The sequence below is a fragment of the Cydia splendana genome, chromosome 2, assembly GCF_910591565.1.
Source record: "Cydia splendana chromosome 2, ilCydSple1.2, whole genome shotgun sequence".
NCBI lineage: Eukaryota > Metazoa > Arthropoda > Insecta > Lepidoptera > Tortricidae > Cydia > Cydia splendana.
In genome coordinates this window covers 25,281,346-25,301,911 of record NC_085961.1, presented here as the reverse complement: position 1 = coordinate 25,301,911, position 20,566 = coordinate 25,281,346, and the positions used below count along the sequence as shown (strand labels likewise).

The following is a 20,566-nucleotide window of genomic DNA, read 5'->3' as shown; positions in this document are numbered from 1 at the left end:
CAGGTTCGCAATCTCGAGTTTTGAATCTTCGAGTTTTTGATATAAGCGCCACCAACGCGTATTCGCGTGAATCAACAACAGCGAAACACGGCCTGACAAAAAAAACTGAAGCCACAGATGTAGCGTTTCGCTACACTATCCTATGTACTTTCACCTAAATAAGTTCAGCGCTTTAAGCATAAAGAGGTATCAGCAGACAGACAGAGTTACTTTCAAATTTCTAATACATATTATATGTATATGGGACCCTACCCCATTTAAAATAACTAAGTATAATTTATAAGTAAATATTTGCCATATATGTATGTATAAACGACGAAAATCAACTTTACACTTCAGAAATGGGTTCTTCGCCTTGTATCAACCAAGCTGTTCCACTATCAGCCTTCTGAAACACGTCTACAACTCCCTGTCCCACCCTGTTCGCATCCTGCCACGGCATCCCATTGAACATTGCTACAAAGTCCTCTTGATTCTCCTCAGCTTCCCAAGTTTTGTAATCAGTGACAAGATTCGTGGACGTAATTCCTGGACAGATAGCAAAAATTCTCACGCCCGTTTTCTTGAAATTATACATATGCCCCTTACTCTTCGTAAAACCAAGGACGCCAAATTTAGAAGCTTTATAAGCAGTTAAATATGGATCCACCATAAAACCGTATATTGACGACATGTTGATTATAGTGCCGCCTTTTCCACCACGGTCAGTCCTCGTAATTTCCAAGTATTTCAATGACCATTCTATGACCGCTGTTAAGTTTATTTCGATCACCTTCCTCGGATTCCTTTCGTTTACAATACCAGCACTGTTCACCAAGACGTCTACTCTTTTATACGTGTCTAAAATTACTTTCGTAACTTTGTCTAAGTCTTTAGTGACGTCACATTGAATGAACGTAGCCTTGTTTCCGTGCTTGAAGTTTAGAGTTGCGGTAGCTTGGTCCGCCTGCTGGGCGTTGAGGTCGAGGAGGATGAGGCGGTGGGCGCCGTGCTGGAGGAACGCGTCAGCGATCGCGAGACCGATGCCGCTCGCGCCGCCGGTCACTATCACGGTAGTTCCTTGTATATCTTTCGACATTGTCACGTCTTTATAGAATGAAGTGTAAATAAATACTGGCACAAAACATCACTATCTTAATTACATTAACTACCTACTAATAATTCGAAAATGACTGTGATTGTTTTTTTTCCTTTAATACTAAAGTCAAACTGGTCAAAGTTATCTTATCAAAGTTATCTGGTTACTTTTTATTGCGGCTATAAATTGTGTTAATGAAAGATTGTTTAAGGATTACGTCAATATGATCCAGCTACCCCCTATTTAGTCTTATTACTACTCTTTTTAGGGAAACCTTAGTAGTTAGCTTACCTATAATTATATATGTATAGATTTATACAGTATGTATCAGAACGAAAGGCAAAGAAAGAGACCCATTAATGTTTAGGTCATACTGAGCAACTTTTACTATGGGACCAACCCCGAACCGAACACGCGGAAAAAAAATTGACTCTCCCGTAGGAAATTTCAACATCAGACCAGCAAAATGTATGAAACATCCAATTTTTTTTCTCGAAAGCGCTAGTGTGAGGGCTCTCTTAGAAATTAAGTTATAATTGTAGCTATACTAGCTTTTTACCGCGATTCTGTATGCATGTTATCCACTATTGATAAAACGTACAATGTGTAGGTACTGGGATTATTGTAATATGGGCTTTGTTGCCTGATTTAAAATGTTAAATTAAATTAACTTGCTCACATATCTGTTTTTAGTTAAATTCGGATGTCGAATAAAAAACAACAATAATTAACTGACAAAGCTGTCTGTACCAAAACTGTCATCGTAGACGGTCGTTAAAAGCGACCAAGATTAATCCGAGAATACAATCAGCAAAACACAACGGAACAGATAAACTTTTTTTCAATTAAGAATTTTTATCACTATTTTAATGACGTAGATTATTGTGAAAGCGATTTGTTTCAGTACCCAAATATATTTATTTGGGTTAAGACGTGACTATGTCGAAAGACTTACAAGGAACTACCGTGGTAGTGACCGGCGGCGCGAGCGGCATCGGTCTCGCGATCGCCGACGCGTTCCTCCAGCACGGCGCCCACCGCGTCATCCTCCTCGACCTCAACGGCCAGCAGGCGGACCAAACTACCGCAACTCTAAACGCCAAGCACGGAAACAAGGCTACGTTCATTCTATGCGACGTCACTAAGGACCTAGATAAAGTTACGAAGGTTATTATAGACTCATACAAAACTGTGGACGTTTTGGTGAACAGTGCTGGTATTGTTAATGAAAGGAATCCTAGGAAGGTGATCGAAATAAACCTAACAGCGGTCATAGAATGGTCATTGAAATACTTGGAAATAATGAGGACTGACCGTGGTGGAAAAGGCAAATCATCAACGTATCCTCGATTTATGGGTTTATGGTACCTACCTATTTATTTACCTACGTATAAAGCCTCTAAATTGGCGTCATTGGTTTCACGAAGAGTAAAGGCCATGAATATAATTTCAAGAAAATCGGCGTGAGACTGCTTGCCATATGTCCAGGGGTCACGAAGACGAATCTGCTCGCTGATTACAAGAATTTTGAAGAAAAAGAGAATCAAGAGGACTTTGTGGCAACATTTGACAGTTTTCCGTGGGCGGAGGTCACGAGGGTGGGGCAGGCTGTTGTCGAAGTGTTCGGAAAAGCGGATAGTGGAACGGCATGGGTAATCCAGGGCGACGAACCTGTGTTTGAGGCTTAAAGTTGAATATAAAATAAAGAGATTTATGGAAAACCAAATTGTGAAAAGTGTATTTTTTTCTTTTACATTCCGTATTTATCTAAACTAATGTGTGTGTTTAAATAAGCGGGTAAATAATTAGTGGGTAAGAGGAAGTAGCAGGGTAGTAGTGACGTCGAGCGCTATTGGAGTGAAAGAGATGGAAGTTCTTGGCAGGCGTATTTTGGTCGGTCAAGTATCCTTACCGTGAGTTTAATGTAACCGTACTGATACATTCATGGGAACAAGATGCGCTACGAGCGTGTTGACAATTACACCGTCGTTAGCGATTTAGGGTTTTGTCAAAAGGTGACATATACTTTGTCTTCTCATTAGCGATACGATAAGGGCGACCTCTAATTTGTTAAGTGGCTTGATAGCTTGTACCTATATGGTTTTTTTATACGCTTGTGCGATACGCTTTTGAATATTTTCTTAATGAGCGTAAGGTAAGGCAAAGAGTAACAGATAATAAGCCATAAATTGAACAGATAAGATTAGGCTACGTAAGTAGTTATTAGATTACAAGAATGTGCAAATCAATAAAATTCTCTCTTTTTCATTATCAATCAATTTATGTATACCTACGAGCGTTTGCCCGCGAGAAAATACAAAAAAAAACTAATTTCAATCTTTATCAAAATTCATCCCTTAAAAAGAAGATGAAGGTTTGTACGGGGTGAAAGTTTTATTTTAAGCTACGGTCTTAAAACTTCTTAAAATATTTTATTACAATACATGAATACTAGAATTTAAGCGTTCTCGAAAATATTGTGGGTTAAAAAGGGGATGAAAGTTGGTATGGGGTGAAAGTTTTATATTAAGCTAGGAACTTGAAACTTTGTAAAAAGGTATTTCATTAAAATACAAGAAAATTAAGTTCAGCGTGTTTGAAAATTCATTCCCTGGGGGGCCTAGGGTTATGAAAAATGGGTTCAAAGTTTGTATCGCGAACGATTTTTTTTTGAGTGAGGGATATGAAGCTAAGTAAAAAGACATACATGCTTACGCTACGGGGCACCTATTTCTACGACCTGCAACCTAACGAACCTATCCTACTTATTTGCACAGGAACTTTACGATCGGCCGCCGACATAACAACCAACATAAACAATATAAACATCCACGCGCATGAAGTCGTGCATGAAGGCCCGGTCTAACGCGAGTCATCCTTAATGTATAGGTTAGAATGGTTAGATGATCACTATTTTCTTCAAAAAAAATATTTTATTCATTATTGATATTTGTATTGGTTTAATATTTGTATTGGTAGGTACATTAAGTAAAAAATTTTTATGCAAATATATTACTTACTACATTGGCTACATGGAGGCAGGTATCGTTGTTCCGGTCGGGCCCGCGCGTTTACATATGCTTCGTCCGAAACTGATAACGATTCCGTCACGGGTTGGAACTCCAATTCTGTGTCTGATTCATAAACTCTTTGCTGGTCCTGCAAACACAAAAATTTAAAGCATCACAGAATAGTTATATAACTTGCAAGTAATGTAGCTTATTATTAATTTCAATATAGGTATTCGTTAAGCTATATATGTACTTAATTAAGAAAATTTTTAAAGTTGAGTAGGATTAAATTTTATTTTACATTTGAACTTCTTTCAACAATTTAAGTATAATTTTACGATAGCTGACAATGATAAATGAAGTAAGCTCGACTGTAAACAAAAATTTATATCGAAAGTGTCCAAGTGAAGTATCCGTTACAAATATTTTTGGTCAAAAACGGGTTAAAAATTAAAATTATTAAATAGCTTGGAACCACTATACTTAGACCCCTAACGGCAGGACTCAGATCATTGCAAATTAGCTCTAGTAGACAAATGCGCCCAGTTATATATATGCGTCAAGTAATTGGATACCTATACAACACTATGTATGCGCACATATAATATGTAGATACCTACATCACGACAACGAAATGAGTCCCATTGTCCTTAACTTCCGGGAACATGAGAGACATTTTGAGGTGTATTTTAGTAGGTACCTTAAACTATAGTACCAAAACTACTAAGAATACTATTTAAGTTGCATATTAGGAGAATAACTTCGCATTTTTTAGTTTTGACAATGAGAAACGGCAAAAATTGTACAAATAAGATTAATTACACTCACCTGAGGCAGAGTACTTCCTAGACACAAAACTATGAATAATATTGAAATACGACACCACATTTTACTCCCGTTGAAATATTTTATTAATAATTGTTTATGTACCACGCGATCATGTGGTCGGGTTTAAAAGTGTACTAAGTCGTTCTTTGATCTCACAGTATGGACACTAACGGAGCTTAAAATGTTGCTTTTGAATGGACCAGAGAGAAGCATCTCTTTTTTATACACTTACTCGTACATACCTACCTATACATATAATCACAATATTGTTTTTTGTAAACAAGTATGTTGAAGTCGGGAGAATAATGGAATCATTTTACCTAAGGGCACGTGTGTTTGATTGCTTTAACAATTAGCGAGCTCAATCGTTCTACGTCTACATTATTAAGTACTTACATTAGTTATCCAAAACTATGTAATGAAACTAGCCTTGAATCATCTTTACTTACCTTCGAGTTGGATAAAAAAAATTGATCGGAAACATCTTTTTGATAAGTTTCTGTTACAAACAAAGATTCATTATTTGTAAGTTTCTGACGGTCGTATTCATGGCATAAACATATTTATCGAGATAGAGACTGTGTTCTTAATTTATTAATTATATCCTAAACTCGTGAAGGCTCGTTGCTTCTATGGCCAATGGCCATATCCGTCTCCGTCGTTAGTTCACCTTGATATAAAGTATTATTCCCGTAACAATCCATATGTGCATCTACCTAAGTTATATATGTTTCCTAATGCGATATACCAACAAGTGGTTGAAAAATGGTTTGCATTTGGAAACGAGCAAGCTAATACAAAGCTACCAATGGCGGTCGTCCATAGAACTTTATTCCCACCGACTTCTCTACTTTTCAGACAAGCATTTCCTTAACCTCATGAAGAAAAGGAATTCCCAAGTTATACCGGTACGAGTATGCTTATAAATATCTATTACCCAACTTTTTCAAAGTAGCTACCTACCTAATAACCGATGCAATAAACATTTAAGTAATAAAAGTAACCTAAAATTAAAACTACCTACAAATCTAAAACTAATACCTAAAAAAACTAGAAATCTATATCTATAGTGCCAAGGATGCTGGCAGCATTTCCTCGCTGAATCGCAACGCTTATTCGTTGCTAAACTATAAATATTATAATTTTGCTAATTCACGAGTGAGCGTCATTTTAGGTCCAATGGAGGCTGTACGGCATGTTTATTTGGCAATGACCTCGCGGATCAATGAACTCTCATCGCCTCTCGATCTGCAATCGATACACTAGCCAATACCAACCTTATTCAACTCTTTCCTAAAAGCTAATATTCGAAAACAAAAAAAATACTTTAGGAAATGTTAATTTTTGGATTTACGATTTCGGTAAAGGTATCGGAAAAAAGTTAATGAGTTCAATGTATGATGTTTGTGTGACTAATCACATTGCAATGCACGTTTGTTATTCCTTAAAAGATAGATCCTTTTTTTTTTAAACAAAAAATAAATTAAGAGGAAAGTGGACGACTGTTTCTCCATAAAAATGTAATCCTGTTTTCCTCTTGGAGAAATTGATATTATGGAAAATATTTATACACAATTTGGTGTATACTAATCAAAGCTATATCACTTCGTTCTACATTTCATAAATACTGCTGAAACGGTTAGGTATTAATATATTAACATTTATAACTTGTCATTTTTAACACTGGCTGACTGACATCAAAACCTGAAACCCATTTCCAAATTATCTATAAACTATTTAGAATGTGGTATCCGGATGGGTATTTGTGTGGACTATGCACAAAGTAAGCAACCAGTTTTTTTTTACGAATTCATATATTTTCTATCGCCTCTTAGATAATTTTGAAGTTATAGGTAATAGCGAAACACGGTACTTCGCATTATTTTACTTATAAAATAATAACGTTTGAATAATTTATTTATTTATTTCATTTTATATCAATATTTTTGTCGACGAGGCTGGTTTTTCATTTTCAGATTTATATTTTCATGGGATCTTAATTTAATAGGGATATTGACTGTAGTTATTTATTTATTCTGTTTTATTCGCAAATAAGCCTACAGTCTAATAAACCAGGGCGCTTATAAGTAATGTTATTATATTATTATAATTAATTATTTCTCAATTTACGAGAAATCTAGAAAACCGAATGTTCATTTTTAAAGTGTCAGATAAATTGTACTTAACTTCTTTCGAAAATACTTAGACCACATTAAAAAATCCGTTATTTATTTGCTCTAAAATCTTGCGCATTCATAAAATAGACTATTTTTTTTTATTACTATTATTAATACAAGAAATAACCTTACGATCTAATTCAGTTCCTTGCAAAACTGTTTACACAGTTTGTCTGCAGTACCTTTGAGTACTATGTTCAGTACTCAAAGGAAAGGTAAAAATAATAAAACAACATTTTTATGTCTAGTTTTATTTTTAAAATAAATTATTTATATTGTCATGACAAGTAAATTCACTTACGAGTAGTCTTTTTCAAACTTATCGTTTATAATTAAATAATCATGGCAATACCACCCTGTGATACCATTACAAAGTTCTGAATAAAATAGTTGACCTATTACTTATATAGAGTTTGTCTAAGTCTACAGCGATATATACTGTAGATTGGTAACACCGGCCCCTGTTTCACCAACGTGACAGGTGCGACGAATTGTAAAATCACTGTTGCTGACGTCACAGGCATCCATGGGCTACGGTTACCGCTTACCATCAGGCGGGCCGTATTCCTGTTTGCCACCATCATTGTATTATTAAAAAAAACTTTATGATATCGGAAAGAAACAGATATTTCTCTTGCTAAGTTTATGACAATTGTCACAAGAAACACTACAATTGTCACGAAATTCCGACATATAACTCATTACCTGTCAAGAATTACCTACAATTCTTCTAAATCTTTGACAATTGTCAGAAACTTCGCAGGAGAAATATCTGTTTTTATCCGATATAATAAAGTTTTTTTAAATAATACAATGATGGTGGCAAACAGGAGTACGGCCCGCCCGATGGTAAGTGGTAATCGTAGCCCATGGATGCCTGTGACGTCAGCAACAGTGATTTTACAATTCGTCGCACCTGTCACCGATGTGAAATTGGGGCCAGCCTAAACATAACCCTACTGCATGCTTAAAGGTGACATTCGGACAATAATGTCCAAACAGTGCTGCAGCTGCAGTTACCATCCAAATGTCACCTTTAGTTAGACGATCGGACCAATTCGAGTTTTAGTTGTTTGATCTCCTATATGATACTGATCAGTCAGTGTCAAAAGTAACATTTCTTCAACTAAAACTCGAATTGGTTCGGAAATCTACTATACAAATACCTGAAAATATGGTACAGAATGTCCAAATAATCCGTTGCACTTAAGGCAATTAGGGAAAACAGTAGAAACACGTGCGTTTAGTGCATAAGTATAGTTACGTACAGAGTCAATTCAGGTACCTAAGTTTAAATCGGTTCGGTTAACATCGAACTGGCTTAAAATTTTATATCAATATAATATAATATGTAGTAATGAATTCTTGTTCTGTATATTAGAATAAGTATTTCAAAAAATTACGATTATCACACTTGAAAGACTGTAACGTCCTTAAAAGGGAAGTCCTCAGGGTAGAGCCATACATTTTTTGATGAAAAATCACCATCCTTTATCAACATAAAAAGGTAACTCTTTCAAATAATAAAAAATCGCGTAACGGCACGGCACTACACCTTATTTTCTAGAACAGATTTTTATATGGCATGTTTTCTATTGTTCCAAAAACGGGCCCATTATTGTTTTCTTTGCGCGGATGACCTACACACACTCATGAATGGCACGAATAAAATACCCGAATGAATTTTATTTGACTCTGACGGTGCCGTACTTTTATTTTTCAAAAATATACGGCGAATGCTACCAGTGTCAGGTAAATTCGCAAGATGTTTTTTTTTTTCGTGGCGTGGCCCTCGTGTTAGGTTTTGGGCTTATGTACTAATCGGAACAATAGCACGCGTCTTGCGTGTTTTCGCGTATCCATCCAAGATAGTTGGTGACGCGCGTGTACACGCCCGGGTATCCCGGGCGCGCGCAGCCGTTGCCCCATGACACCACACCTGAAAACCAATCAGATTCTGTGTTGCAAGATTCTCTAAGGCTGGTTTATTTAATGCAATAGAAATTCGTAGGTAGGCAGGTAGTTTATCGTAGCCAAGGATAGGTCGGCCAAGTATCTCATTAAATAAAACAACTACTTAACCTAAGGGTGGACGGCACAGGCACAGGGCGCAATTTTCTGAAAGACTTAGAAAATACTCAGACGTTTTAGTAGAGAAAGATGTAAGAGAAATGTAACTGTAGCTGTCCTCAATGTACCCCATTAAAAAACACCCTGAAGTCGACGTCTAAGCTCCGTAGGTACATCCTCTGTCTCCAACTTCATATTGCGCGTAATCTTTGACGTGGACCATAATAATATGTAGCATCGGCCATTAGGTAAATACTTGTCAAAAGGAGACGGATATTTACCAATTAACTCGTAGCGTTTCTCTTGCGACGCGGTCGTCTTCTCTGTGATAAGTGGTCCACCGCTGTCACCCTGAAAAATGGGCGAAAGTGCTTTTAATACCTAAAACTTTCTTTTTAATCACATCCAAACAGCGAGTATAAAGGATGACTCACGCAAGACCGGGCCGGGGCCGGGCTTCTGACGCTTCTTTTTGTATAGAAAGCACCACGTGATCACCGATCAGCCGTCCTAGAAAATGACATGTCGGCCGCCTAGGTCCGGCCACGGCCCGGTCTAGCGTGAGTCATCCTTAATGTACCTACTTTAAAACTGGATTTAGCTGTTTTGATATAATTTTATTGGCCTTTGGATAAACTTAAATGTTTCCTAATTTATGGGTTGAGGATAAACACAAATAACCTACCACAATATTTTAATATTACCTATGCTTTTAATTGGAATACTTCTCAATTCTGAGAAAATAAAAAATATGTAAATTATACACTTACTACACTACTAACCACTAATAAATTAAGGACCTAAGCAGTTTTGTTGTGATTTTATAGTGTAAGAATGTCATTTGAGACTGTAATGTTTTGGTCAAATCAAGTTTAAAAGTTGGGATAAGGAAAATAATTATTACAAAAGTTTGAATATTAACCTGGCAAGAATCCTTCTGGCCAGTAGCCGGGTACCCGGCACACAGCATGTTGTCGGTGATCATAGACGCCGTGTACTTGGTCTTGCGGCAGTCCTGGGTACTTATCACGGGTAACTCCACCTCCTGCAGGGTACACGACACCTTGCCTTCCTCCGTAAGGGTACCCCAGCCGGTGGCGACGGCCTTAACTCCGACGTAGAGCTCCTCTGTTCACAATAGTACATATTTAGTTGATTTACTTGACAGTACTTGATCTTTTTAACGAACAGTGGATTAAACTAAAAATGATGGAGATGATTTGAACTAGGACAATATGCGACATGCTTCTGGTATCTAGTTGCAAAGTTTTAGTTTTAAGTCAATTTTAAATTCCAGAAAAAATAGAATCTCAGTTAAGGCAGGTTAAAATCCTTGGTAGGTAGCTAGTTAGGTACAGTCAGGATCTTACACGGCATATTAGCAAACAGTGTATGTATACGTCCTTGTTATTATAGTAATAAAATCCCTTATCTGGTCGCATTAATATCATAAACTAAGAGTGTATGTAGTTATAACCCTATAAGTTATAAAATCTCTCAGTGTATGTCTCAGCTCTTAGCATCTTGATACCAATTAATTTTAGTTATTTTTTTAATAATTTTATTAAGTTAAAAAAAAGATTAAGACGGTTTCTATAAATGAATCCGAAAATATCACATTAACGGCCAGAGTAAATTTGTCTATTGTCACTTACTATCGTTAGTAGGCAAGCAGATAGGCTTGATGGCCTCCGACAGAGGCACACGCTCATTCAGCCTCAGCAGGGCGATGTCGTTGTCGAAGTTGGTAAGACTGAACTTGTTGACGATGGCGCGCAGCACGAACCGGGTCTCGGGCCGCGTCGTGGCGTTGCAGCGGTCGTGCTCACCAAACGTCACCTTGATCATGAACCACATGAAGCTGAAATTAGAATTATCGGTAGGTATAATTAGATCCTTTAAAAAAAGGTGTTCGTTTTCTAGGTTTTCGGGCCTACACATTCCGTGATGTTGCAGCGGTATCGAATGGTGTCTTAATTAATGATTATTTGGTTAATGCCCGTACGATTAATAGTCAGGTCCGGTACTCAATTGGCACTACGAGTTAATTTCGCCAATACAACATAGTTTTATAGAAAGGGAAAAGTGTCCCTTTGAAATCCATCTCAATTAATTTTTATAGAATTTAGGGGGAAACAGCAATGGCATTCCGAATTAAATAAATTTTGACCAGGAGCTAACTAGGTAGGTTTCGACCGTTCAGCGAAAGTAAACAGCATTTCGGACATGAATACTATAATGTCTCATTATTTACCTACGCTTTCACTTACTGTACGAGTGTACGTATGTGTCATCGTTATTTACACGTTTTTACGATGCACTTGGACACCACTCATTTTTGAACACTAGTGTTAATACATACCTACAAAATACGATATATATTAGTCCAAACTACCAAAATATCTTATTAGATGAGAAATTCTAAAATATATACGTTGGTACTATATGTGACGTTTTGGCCAAACGTTAGGTATCGCTTTCGGCTGACAATATAACGATTGCATATTTGATATTAGTTACATCCGACTGTTACCGATACGATACGACAAAAAGGTGCGTTTGGTTTGAAAATAAAGTTAGACACTAGGCACTACTTGTAGGTAGACTTTTATATATCCGTTTTATTTTGCAGACTCATTTGGTCTCCTATTAGAAAAGAGGTCAAAAGTCTTAGAGTTGACAGCCTTAAAATGTTTATTTTTTCAATAGTTGACTCGTCGCCTTTATAAGGAATTAGGATTGAAGGCGGGGAAGAAGACTATTTGGGGCAGTGTCAACCACTGATTGTCACTGACGTTACATTCGCAAAAAAGCACGCTCGCCGAAACGCAATATCAAATTGCACATTAGTTGTTTCATGATTCCCCCCCCCCCCAAGTTCATTTTTATTTTGTATTTGAGTGTATACAATCTTACTTGAAGAGACAATAATCACGTATAAAGCAGAATATACCTATTATCGCCAAACTTAATGTCAACAATAAATATCGATCACATTTCGGGTATGTTGAACCGTTGCCGCTGGCGCCTCCAGGCCGGTTTAAGGTGAATGTCCTGAGCTTAGGTACTGAGAGGAATTCACAAATTTGAATCCGACCAATTTATTGTGTTACTCGTTTCGTCCTCGGGTTATCGGACTTTGGATATAGGATTATACGCACAAATTATAATTTATGTCACTAAAATAATATAAAACTTTAAAACATTACGCTCCTTTTTTGTCACTTGTGTAAAAATAAAAAGTCATGCACTTTGCGAATCGATTTACACTTTTTAGGGTTCCGTACCTCAAAAGGAAAAAACGGAACCCATATAGGATCACTCGTGCGTCTGTCTGTCTGTCCAACCATCCCCCCCCCCCCCCCTTGATCTCTGAAACTACTGGGTCTAAAATTTTGAAAAAAATACACAAAATAGTACTTTACCTATAGATGACAGGAAAACCTATTAGAAATGTGCAGTCAGGCGTGAGTCGGACTTATGTACGGAACCCTTGGAACGCGAGTCCGACTCGCACTTGACCGGTTTTTTCTAAAAATAACTAATAATTATTTTTTTGCGACGACGGTCTACACATGTTTAATGTACTGATTTAATACATACATAACTATGATAAATACAGCCGAGCAGTTGATAGATTCTAGACGTTGAGTACCCATATAAAATAATACTTTATTTATATAATTGATAACTTTAGGTTATTCAAATCCCTTGACCTGTAACCACTTTGCATACTAAATATAAGGGAAAAAACCTTCCGTTTTATTCCTTAATAAAAAATATTCGAGCCAGTCAGTCAGTTAATGTCTCGTTAACCTAAATATAATTCTTGGTACCTAGTGTGGATTTCCTTAATTCATTTTGAGTCGTATTCTAATTTTGTTTTAATGATGATTCGCATTATCTTAATTAGGGATAGGTACTTAAGATTCAAAAGGATTGTGATTACTTTTGGTATATAAACAACTCTATATCCAATATATCACACATGTTATATAATCATCACAAACGTATTTGATTACCAAAATCATTAAGACTTAGGTAATTCTGAGAAGCGAAATTTTCCAATGCCTAAGAAACTTTTCCTATTTGTTTCTAAATCAAGATTGTAATAGGTATTGATATGTACTTAGCTGGTTCTATTTTAGCAAACCTACTAATTAATAACTGCTTAAATAACATTAGCAATCTGGCTTTAACTTTGGACACATATTCCCCTTCCCGAATATAGATATTAGTGAAAAAAACTAATTCTGAAGTAAATCAGCTTAAGACGGAGACTGTACTTAGAAATACGTTTAAAAATTGAGGGATAATTATTTCAGTTGCCTGAGCAATGACACCATGAAACTCGTCCAAACATTTGTTGCATTGTCACTTGCATCAGAGTTACATAAGATAAGGAGGTAAAATACCTTGTTGAAGCTATGTCAATAAGTACCTGACTGAGTGGCAATGCAAACCGGGGAGGTAAACACGTCTTTAAACACTCAGTGCCTCTTGGAGATGCATTAACACTTAGCAACACGTCTAGTGTAATTGAATATTACCGTGTAGGCGTGTACTTATACGTACAAGTGTGAATGGATAACTTTAAATGAGAAAGGATTTCATTTCACGCGAAGGCAAAGCGCCGATCGAACTTATTGGCAAGCTTTTTATGTAATGCTTATTATTGAAATTAAATGAACTACAATCTCCAGGCTGTTTCGTGCCAAATGATACCGAACAAAATACAATTCCAGTTACCGGTTACACTAATAATTGTATGAAAGATACCTATTAACAAAGACTTCGCTTAAAGGAATTGCATCCAGGCCATAATTATAAAAAAAAATCGTGAGGCTCATTTTTAAATACCTATATAGCCTTCTAGAGGTATTTATATTAAACGGTGACGGGAAACGGGAAAACGGTGAACTGAGCATTTAATTGCAAGTCTAAATACAACGTTTACATGAATCTAGTTTAGTTTAGCATCTAGACGTTGTACGTCCAACGGATCTTAAGGCGATCCCAGCTTACCCCTTACGATTACAGAAAGAAACAACTTACCCCTTAACGCAATGAGCAGCGGTGAGCACGTAACGGTCATTGATGAGCATGCCCCCGCAGTAGAACCTCTTGATGTACGTGAGCTTGGCCATCCAGGGAAACTCGCCAGCTTCCCTGCCTCCCACGATGCGGCCTGCCTCATTCCGTTCTCCACATTCTGAAGTAAGAACAGTAAAACTGAACAGCATAATGTTTCAAACATATTTTCAATTAGGTCTTCATATTGAGCGTTTGAAAGACATCATCAACGCCTTCAGCTGAATATAAACTTATTTTAAAAGTAAGCACGAGGAAAAAGTAGGTACCTATATCGCTAAGAGTTAACCCTTCACCCGTCTGAACCCTTCACTATACCCTTGTTCGACTAATTTTAGATTTTTACGCATTAAATAAATACGACAACGGAACTTCTATGAGCACCATCACAAGCAAGCAATCCCCACTAATCAAAACATCCAAATTACGGCTACAAGAATACTGTGTTAATATGATGAAGACTTACTGCAAGTATAAAGGTTAAGCTTGGTTGAACTTTATGACTGACGGACGGTTGCCCTACATACCTTCAAAATTCTTCGTGAACACCCCTCAACCTTAAGAAGACTTACTTACTGTAGGTACAGATGATTCTTTGCTGGTTCAGCATCGACGTGAAGTAGTGACAGAGTTAAACGCTACACTTGTAACATAAATAGGAAACTTACTGCAAGTGCAGAGGGCTCTAGGCTGGTTAACCTCCATGAGGGGTGGACGGTTTCCCCACACTCCGCCAAAGAAGTTCTTCGTGAACACTCCTTGAGCATCGCGCGACACTTCATTCTGTGTTCAATGGTTGAGTAAAATTAATGATTACTGCTCTATTTACCAAATACCATATATATGTAGACTCGATCATATGTTATGTTATTTTTGCCCACACCAGCTCGGAAAGGCTCTCTTTGTTCTTCAAAAAGATAATATAAGTAGTTGCATTTATCCGTTGAAATTCAAAGACAAACATTCATTTAGATGGATTCGATTTAAAATGTTTTACTGGTAGGTATTATGCTCGCGTTGGTATATTGAATTTGCCAAAATCTTGCTCAATGTTATATTTATTTGCTAATATTCTGCTAATATTTACGGGGCTAAAATCAACCCACACGCTGAAACTGAAGACAATGTGTTGATCAATGTGGAAGAACATAAACTAAAAAAATATAAGTACTACGTTATTCTGGTTTCAAACAATTTTAAGGCAAACAAAAAGAACCCAGAAACGGACAAAAACATCCATAAATTAACATAAATTCATAACATAACATCCTCACCTCAGAACAAGTGAAAGCGGCAGCACACAATAAAAGGAAAATATACTTCCACATGTTGGCACTTGAAACAAAAGAATCGAAAGAAAAATAAAAATTCAAATTTTAAATACTATATTCGCGCCTCTGGTCTTGAACTTGGCGCTGTCGCCCGTCGACGGACACTGAGCGGCGCATCCAACGCGATTTGGGTACGGCAGCCCCACTAATTTTTGTCTTTGCGAGATAAATAAACAAACAGTATCATTTGTTTATTATGAAGCCAATCCAATGATTGGATGATATTGAACCTTTAATTTTGGACTTCATATTTCCTATAATTTACGTACCTGCAACATCTTAGGTGCCTACTAAAGGAAAACTATTATGAAAATTGTTATATACAGTGACCGGAAAACTTGTTTTTTTCTGAAATACAGTTTTTATAAATGCATAAAAAAATTACACACAAACTCAAATGTGAAATATGGTAAAATGTAGGTTGTGGAACTTATTCATAATTTCATAATAGTTATTAGGGTAAATATTCTAAAACTAAGTAGGTTTAATACATTTAAAGGCCTTCTAGCACGGTCTTTATTTACGCACTATTTTTGACTAGGCTAACAAGCTTACGTCACAAATGTTTCAAATACCTACATCCTCAACAGTAGACAAGACATGTGTGCGTCCTTTGGGCGACCGGTTACGGTGGAAAGTGCCACTTTCCAACGCGCCGCGCGTAATCTATGCAATTTCTGCATTTTTGTCACTCACCTGACCGAGAGTTGAGAGAATAGTAATTAGACAAACTATAGGTAAGTTACATAATGATGTTATCTCGCTACACTTGTCCGTAAACCTAATAGAGCAGAAAAGGGACATCATGGGACGATTAAATTATTCCTGCATACAACAATCCAATGCAGCGTTTTGTATGCCCCAATTTCCTTGCCCAAAAATTATCCAAAGATAACTGCCTATATCTTTTTTGAAAAGTCACTTTGACTTTATACCTATGCGTTATCGTAAAGATTACGGTTTTGCCACGTCCTTTGGACCATTCGACCTTACATCACAACCATTTTATTCAGGAGTAAGTATTTTCCTAACAAGTAAATATCGTCCAAAATAAATATATGTGACTTGGAAGAATGCGTTTTTTGTGAGCCGCTATTTTTTTTAATATTGAACAACTTAAGGCTCCGTCACACAGGCGCGTTTTGCAGGCGGCGCGTGAGCGGGGCGCGCCGCTTTTACATATAAAACGCTCACGCCGCGGTCACGCCCCGCCCGGAAAATGCGCCTGTGTGACGGAACCTTTATAGTCTGGCAAACCAATTATGTCAGCAGAAAGATTTCTTATACGTATTCTGAATTTCGCGTCTTATTCTACTGCCAAATTGGTTTATAGTAGGGTAGGTCTTTGATCCAAGTTTTGGGTAATTGCTTCTCGCTCTGATTAGGTAAGGTACCCAATTTTTTATTTGGTAAAGAAATAAAATGGCACAAGTTAATAACAAAGACATCCAAAAAATGGTACATAGTTACCTAGGTACTCGTATCCCTGTTGAAAATGTATTTGGCGCCATAAACTTAGGTATAAAGTGGTAACACCACTCTTATAAAGAAAATCGTACAAGGCGTTTTTGTTTTTCTTGTACAGATTTTTTTTTAATATAGTCGCACGAAATAAAGTCTGCAGCGGATTTGATAGCCCATGCAATGTAAGTGTTATTTATACGTCATAATTTCATAGAAATTTGACGTTTAAAATGACACTTGCACTGCGTGGGCTATCAAAATCGCTGCAGACTTTTCACGGTCTCTTACAGCGTCATTTTAGGTTTTGGAAAATCCTACCCTGTAGTGTTGCAATTCTAAAAAGTAATAAAAGTTCTCAAAATTATCATTTGTTTAATTTTAAATTCAACATTCCAAAAGAACAAAAGCAGCGGCAATGGAATCATAATAGCACCAACTAGTAAACAACAACAATACAATTAAGCTAGAAAACAAATTTAAACGATTAATCATGCAAGTTCATTTTGTATAAATTAAAAACATGCAAACACAACAATAACTTTCATTGTACAAGGTACGCGCGCATCTATTATATTATAAGTAGGTAATTAAGTATAAGTACAATCACGAGCTTTAATTTGGGACCCACCTAAGGTTGAATATCGTGTAGCAAACTGACGCTATTGAGAGCTAATATTTTAACGCAGCGAGTTGTCATAATTCATTGACATAATGTTTACCATCGACATTTACTTACGTTTACGTTTCTAGGGGCAACCACTCAATTATGTCAATTTGTGCAATAATATTTTTGAAATGTCACTTTAAATAGATTATAAAACCGGAGTGATAACTTTTTGCAAAGAGGTTATCATTTCAAGGGTCAATTCGATATGACTTTTAAATGTCTTAATTTGACATTTCAATACTATCGAACTGAAGTTTCAACTTTATTGCATTATGAATGTTCTAACAACATTTAATGGAAATGGGTCCCAAATTAAAGCTCGTGACTGTACTAAAATTGACGTAATTTAATTAATTTACTCTTTACTTACTAGTTGCGGACTTGAAGAAAACTAACCTTTCTAGTTTATTTGCCTACCTTTTTTCTGATATACTTAGTGAATTAATTATTAGGTATAAAAAATAATTATGAATTTTGATTTTCAAGCTGAGGTTGTCTGAAAAGTCGATTACAATACACTTCCTTAAAATGATCAAATAAATACGAACTCGAACAGACAACCAATCCAATCAATTCGTTTCTTCATGTTTTCAGTTATGTCTTATGACGTGGAATTTGTTTCTACCTATTGATAGAAACTAAAACTATGCAATTTTAAATAAATTATTATGAATTTCTTTAGACATTTCATAAAAATTGTCATGTAAAGGGAGATTATTTTCTACATGGACGAAGATCTCAAATTATACCTACAATTTCTCTCTTTGGTGAACTTCGTGAGTAGTAGTAATAAGTATGTTTACTTTTTGAGTTCCTTGCCCGCGTAGACGAGCTACTACGTTTGGAAAAAAATAAACGTCATTAACAGAACTAGTTATTAACAAATTTTATCGTGATAGGGATCACAGGTACAGCCTAAAGAGCTTTTTATTCTTAAGTCTAAACATCGCACAAATGGTCACTACTGACAATATGGCAATGCCTGATGAAATCACCTATTTCAGAAATGTAATCGATTGAGTAAACATAAATGGCATATTTACTTATGATAAACATGCAAATCAGCTCAAAGTGACCAATGAAAGTTGTGTTTGTATTTTTGCGTCATAACTCATAACATTCTACCATAGAAGACATTGTACATATTTGTAGTAGTGAACTTTTGTACAACGGGCTATTTTTAACCAAAAGATTTATATCTAAGTAACTAATAAGGGACTTTTAAATACTAGCCTACTAGTTTTATTTCATTAATTCGAGTCGAGCAAAATATAACTAGGTATCGTTTAAATAGTGGTGACACATAAGTTTGTACCCATGTTAATTATAATAATGTCCGTTTTAAGGTTTTAAGTTAAGTAAAACTGTATACTACATTTGAGTAGATACGCAAATTCATTTTGTATTTTTGTGTTGTTGTTAGACGAAATTTATAGTAGGCAGTTTAGAATTTTCTCTAAATATCTAGTTAACAATCAAGTATAACATTATTTATTTCTAGCTATTGACCTATACATATATCGTCCATTACCGAACAATAAATAAAAATAAATTAGAAATTAGAAAACAAGGTTCCAATACAATATGTACAAATAATCCAATGAACACTTAGGTAGTAGTTTCTCTTATTCCTATTGGTAATCTGCACCACCGGCCTTTTCGTAATTAATATATAAACTAAGATTGTTAGTAATTTACTCCTATACATTCATTAAAATCTATACAAGTTGCAATTAAATTAGTTTTATCTTATAAATTCGAATATGAAAGTATCTAAGAAAATTGAAGGAATTTTATCAAAAAGTAAGTACCAATGCTATGATATTCTGATCATATTAAAATAAAGTTAGTAAAAGATAATGGTCTTAATACGATGAGCATTAATTGAATGTAGGTACAGGTACCTAATAATATTACGATGGCTGACTAAATTATCTAGGTGTTTATGAATGTTACGAATTTAACTGCGGACTAAAATGTTTTAGTAATTCCTAAAACTGATTACATTTTAAATGTGTAGATAGATGAGACTTTACGTGAACAATGTAAGTTCCATTAGTAAAGTAAAGTATTTGACAAGCAAGCGAATGAGATGCATGCAATGATGTATGCGGTAGGTTTATCCAAATGATAAAAATAACATAAAACAATAAAAACTACATAATGTTAATATTTACAAACGTTACATTAACAGTCTAATACGAGTATGTATAAGTAAATGTTATATACAAAAGGCTTGAGAACAAGCGAAAAATACGAACGCACACCGATTCATTCATGTTTGTATAGGTAGAATTAACTAGTCGAAGACGTGTATGATTAATTTACAACTGCATTTTATCTATTTGTATAAAACTATTGAGTATTAACTACATTTAGATTATAGTATTTATACAAAACAAAACGATCTAAGTTATAAAATAGGCCCTTGAGGCATTGTACCAAGGATGCTGGCGGCATTTCCTCGCTGTATCGCAATGCTGATACGTTGTGCGAGGTAGCCTGTACAGGTCCAGACCGCGCGAGGCTTTTGGCGGTCGGAGCCCGGGAAGCCGGTTACTGGCTACATGCCCATCCTTCGCCCAATACTGGTACTTTCTTGGATCCGGCCTCCCTTAGACTGGCGACTGGTTTGCGACTCGGGGTTTCGGTGTGTACGCCACACATATGCTCTTGTGGCACGGACGGCGACCGACTGGGACACAACGGATTATCTTGTCAAAAAAGTGCAGGCCGTTTTTCGAGACATGCGTCGCTTAATGACATAGTCCGTCGGTCTCTTGCCACCATCAATGTGCCTGCTCTTCTTGAGCCGACTGGCATTATCAGAGATGATGGCAAGAGGCCCG

At 36.2% G+C, this 20,566-nt stretch overlaps 2 protein-coding genes and 1 pseudogene across 2 annotated transcripts in view; 1 reads left to right on the top strand and 2 right to left on the bottom strand.

Annotated features, from left to right (window-relative positions):
* Positions 1-104: 104 nt before the first annotated feature.
* LOC134806024 (15-hydroxyprostaglandin dehydrogenase [NAD(+)]-like) lies at positions 105-1,116 on the bottom strand. Its single transcript, XM_063779232.1, has one exon. It carries the CDS (start codon positions 1,076-1,078, stop codon positions 329-331), a length of 750 nt encoding a protein of 249 aa, XP_063635302.1. The 5' UTR covers positions 1,079-1,116; the 3' UTR covers positions 105-328.
* Positions 1,117-1,972: 856 nt separating this feature from the next.
* LOC134806025 (15-hydroxyprostaglandin dehydrogenase [NAD(+)]-like) lies at positions 1,973-2,822 on the top strand (annotated as a pseudogene).
* Positions 2,823-8,878: 6,056 nt separating this feature from the next.
* Positions 8,879-20,566, bottom strand: part of LOC134801329 (transmembrane protease serine 9-like) — a 37,823-nt gene continuing 26,135 nt past the window's right edge. Inside the window, exons 9-15 of the mRNA XM_063773873.1 lie at positions 15,530-15,622; positions 14,924-15,038; positions 14,220-14,376; positions 10,820-11,025; positions 10,087-10,292; positions 9,446-9,515; positions 8,879-9,033 (exon numbers count right to left, since the gene is read on the bottom strand). Of these exons, the coding sequence (XP_063629943.1) occupies positions 8,912-9,033; positions 9,446-9,515; positions 10,087-10,292; positions 10,820-11,025; positions 14,220-14,376; positions 14,924-15,038; positions 15,530-15,622 (969 nt within the window). The 3' untranslated portion in view covers positions 8,879-8,911. The remainder of the gene's footprint in view (positions 9,034-9,445; positions 9,516-10,086; positions 10,293-10,819; positions 11,026-14,219; positions 14,377-14,923; positions 15,039-15,529; positions 15,623-20,566) is intronic.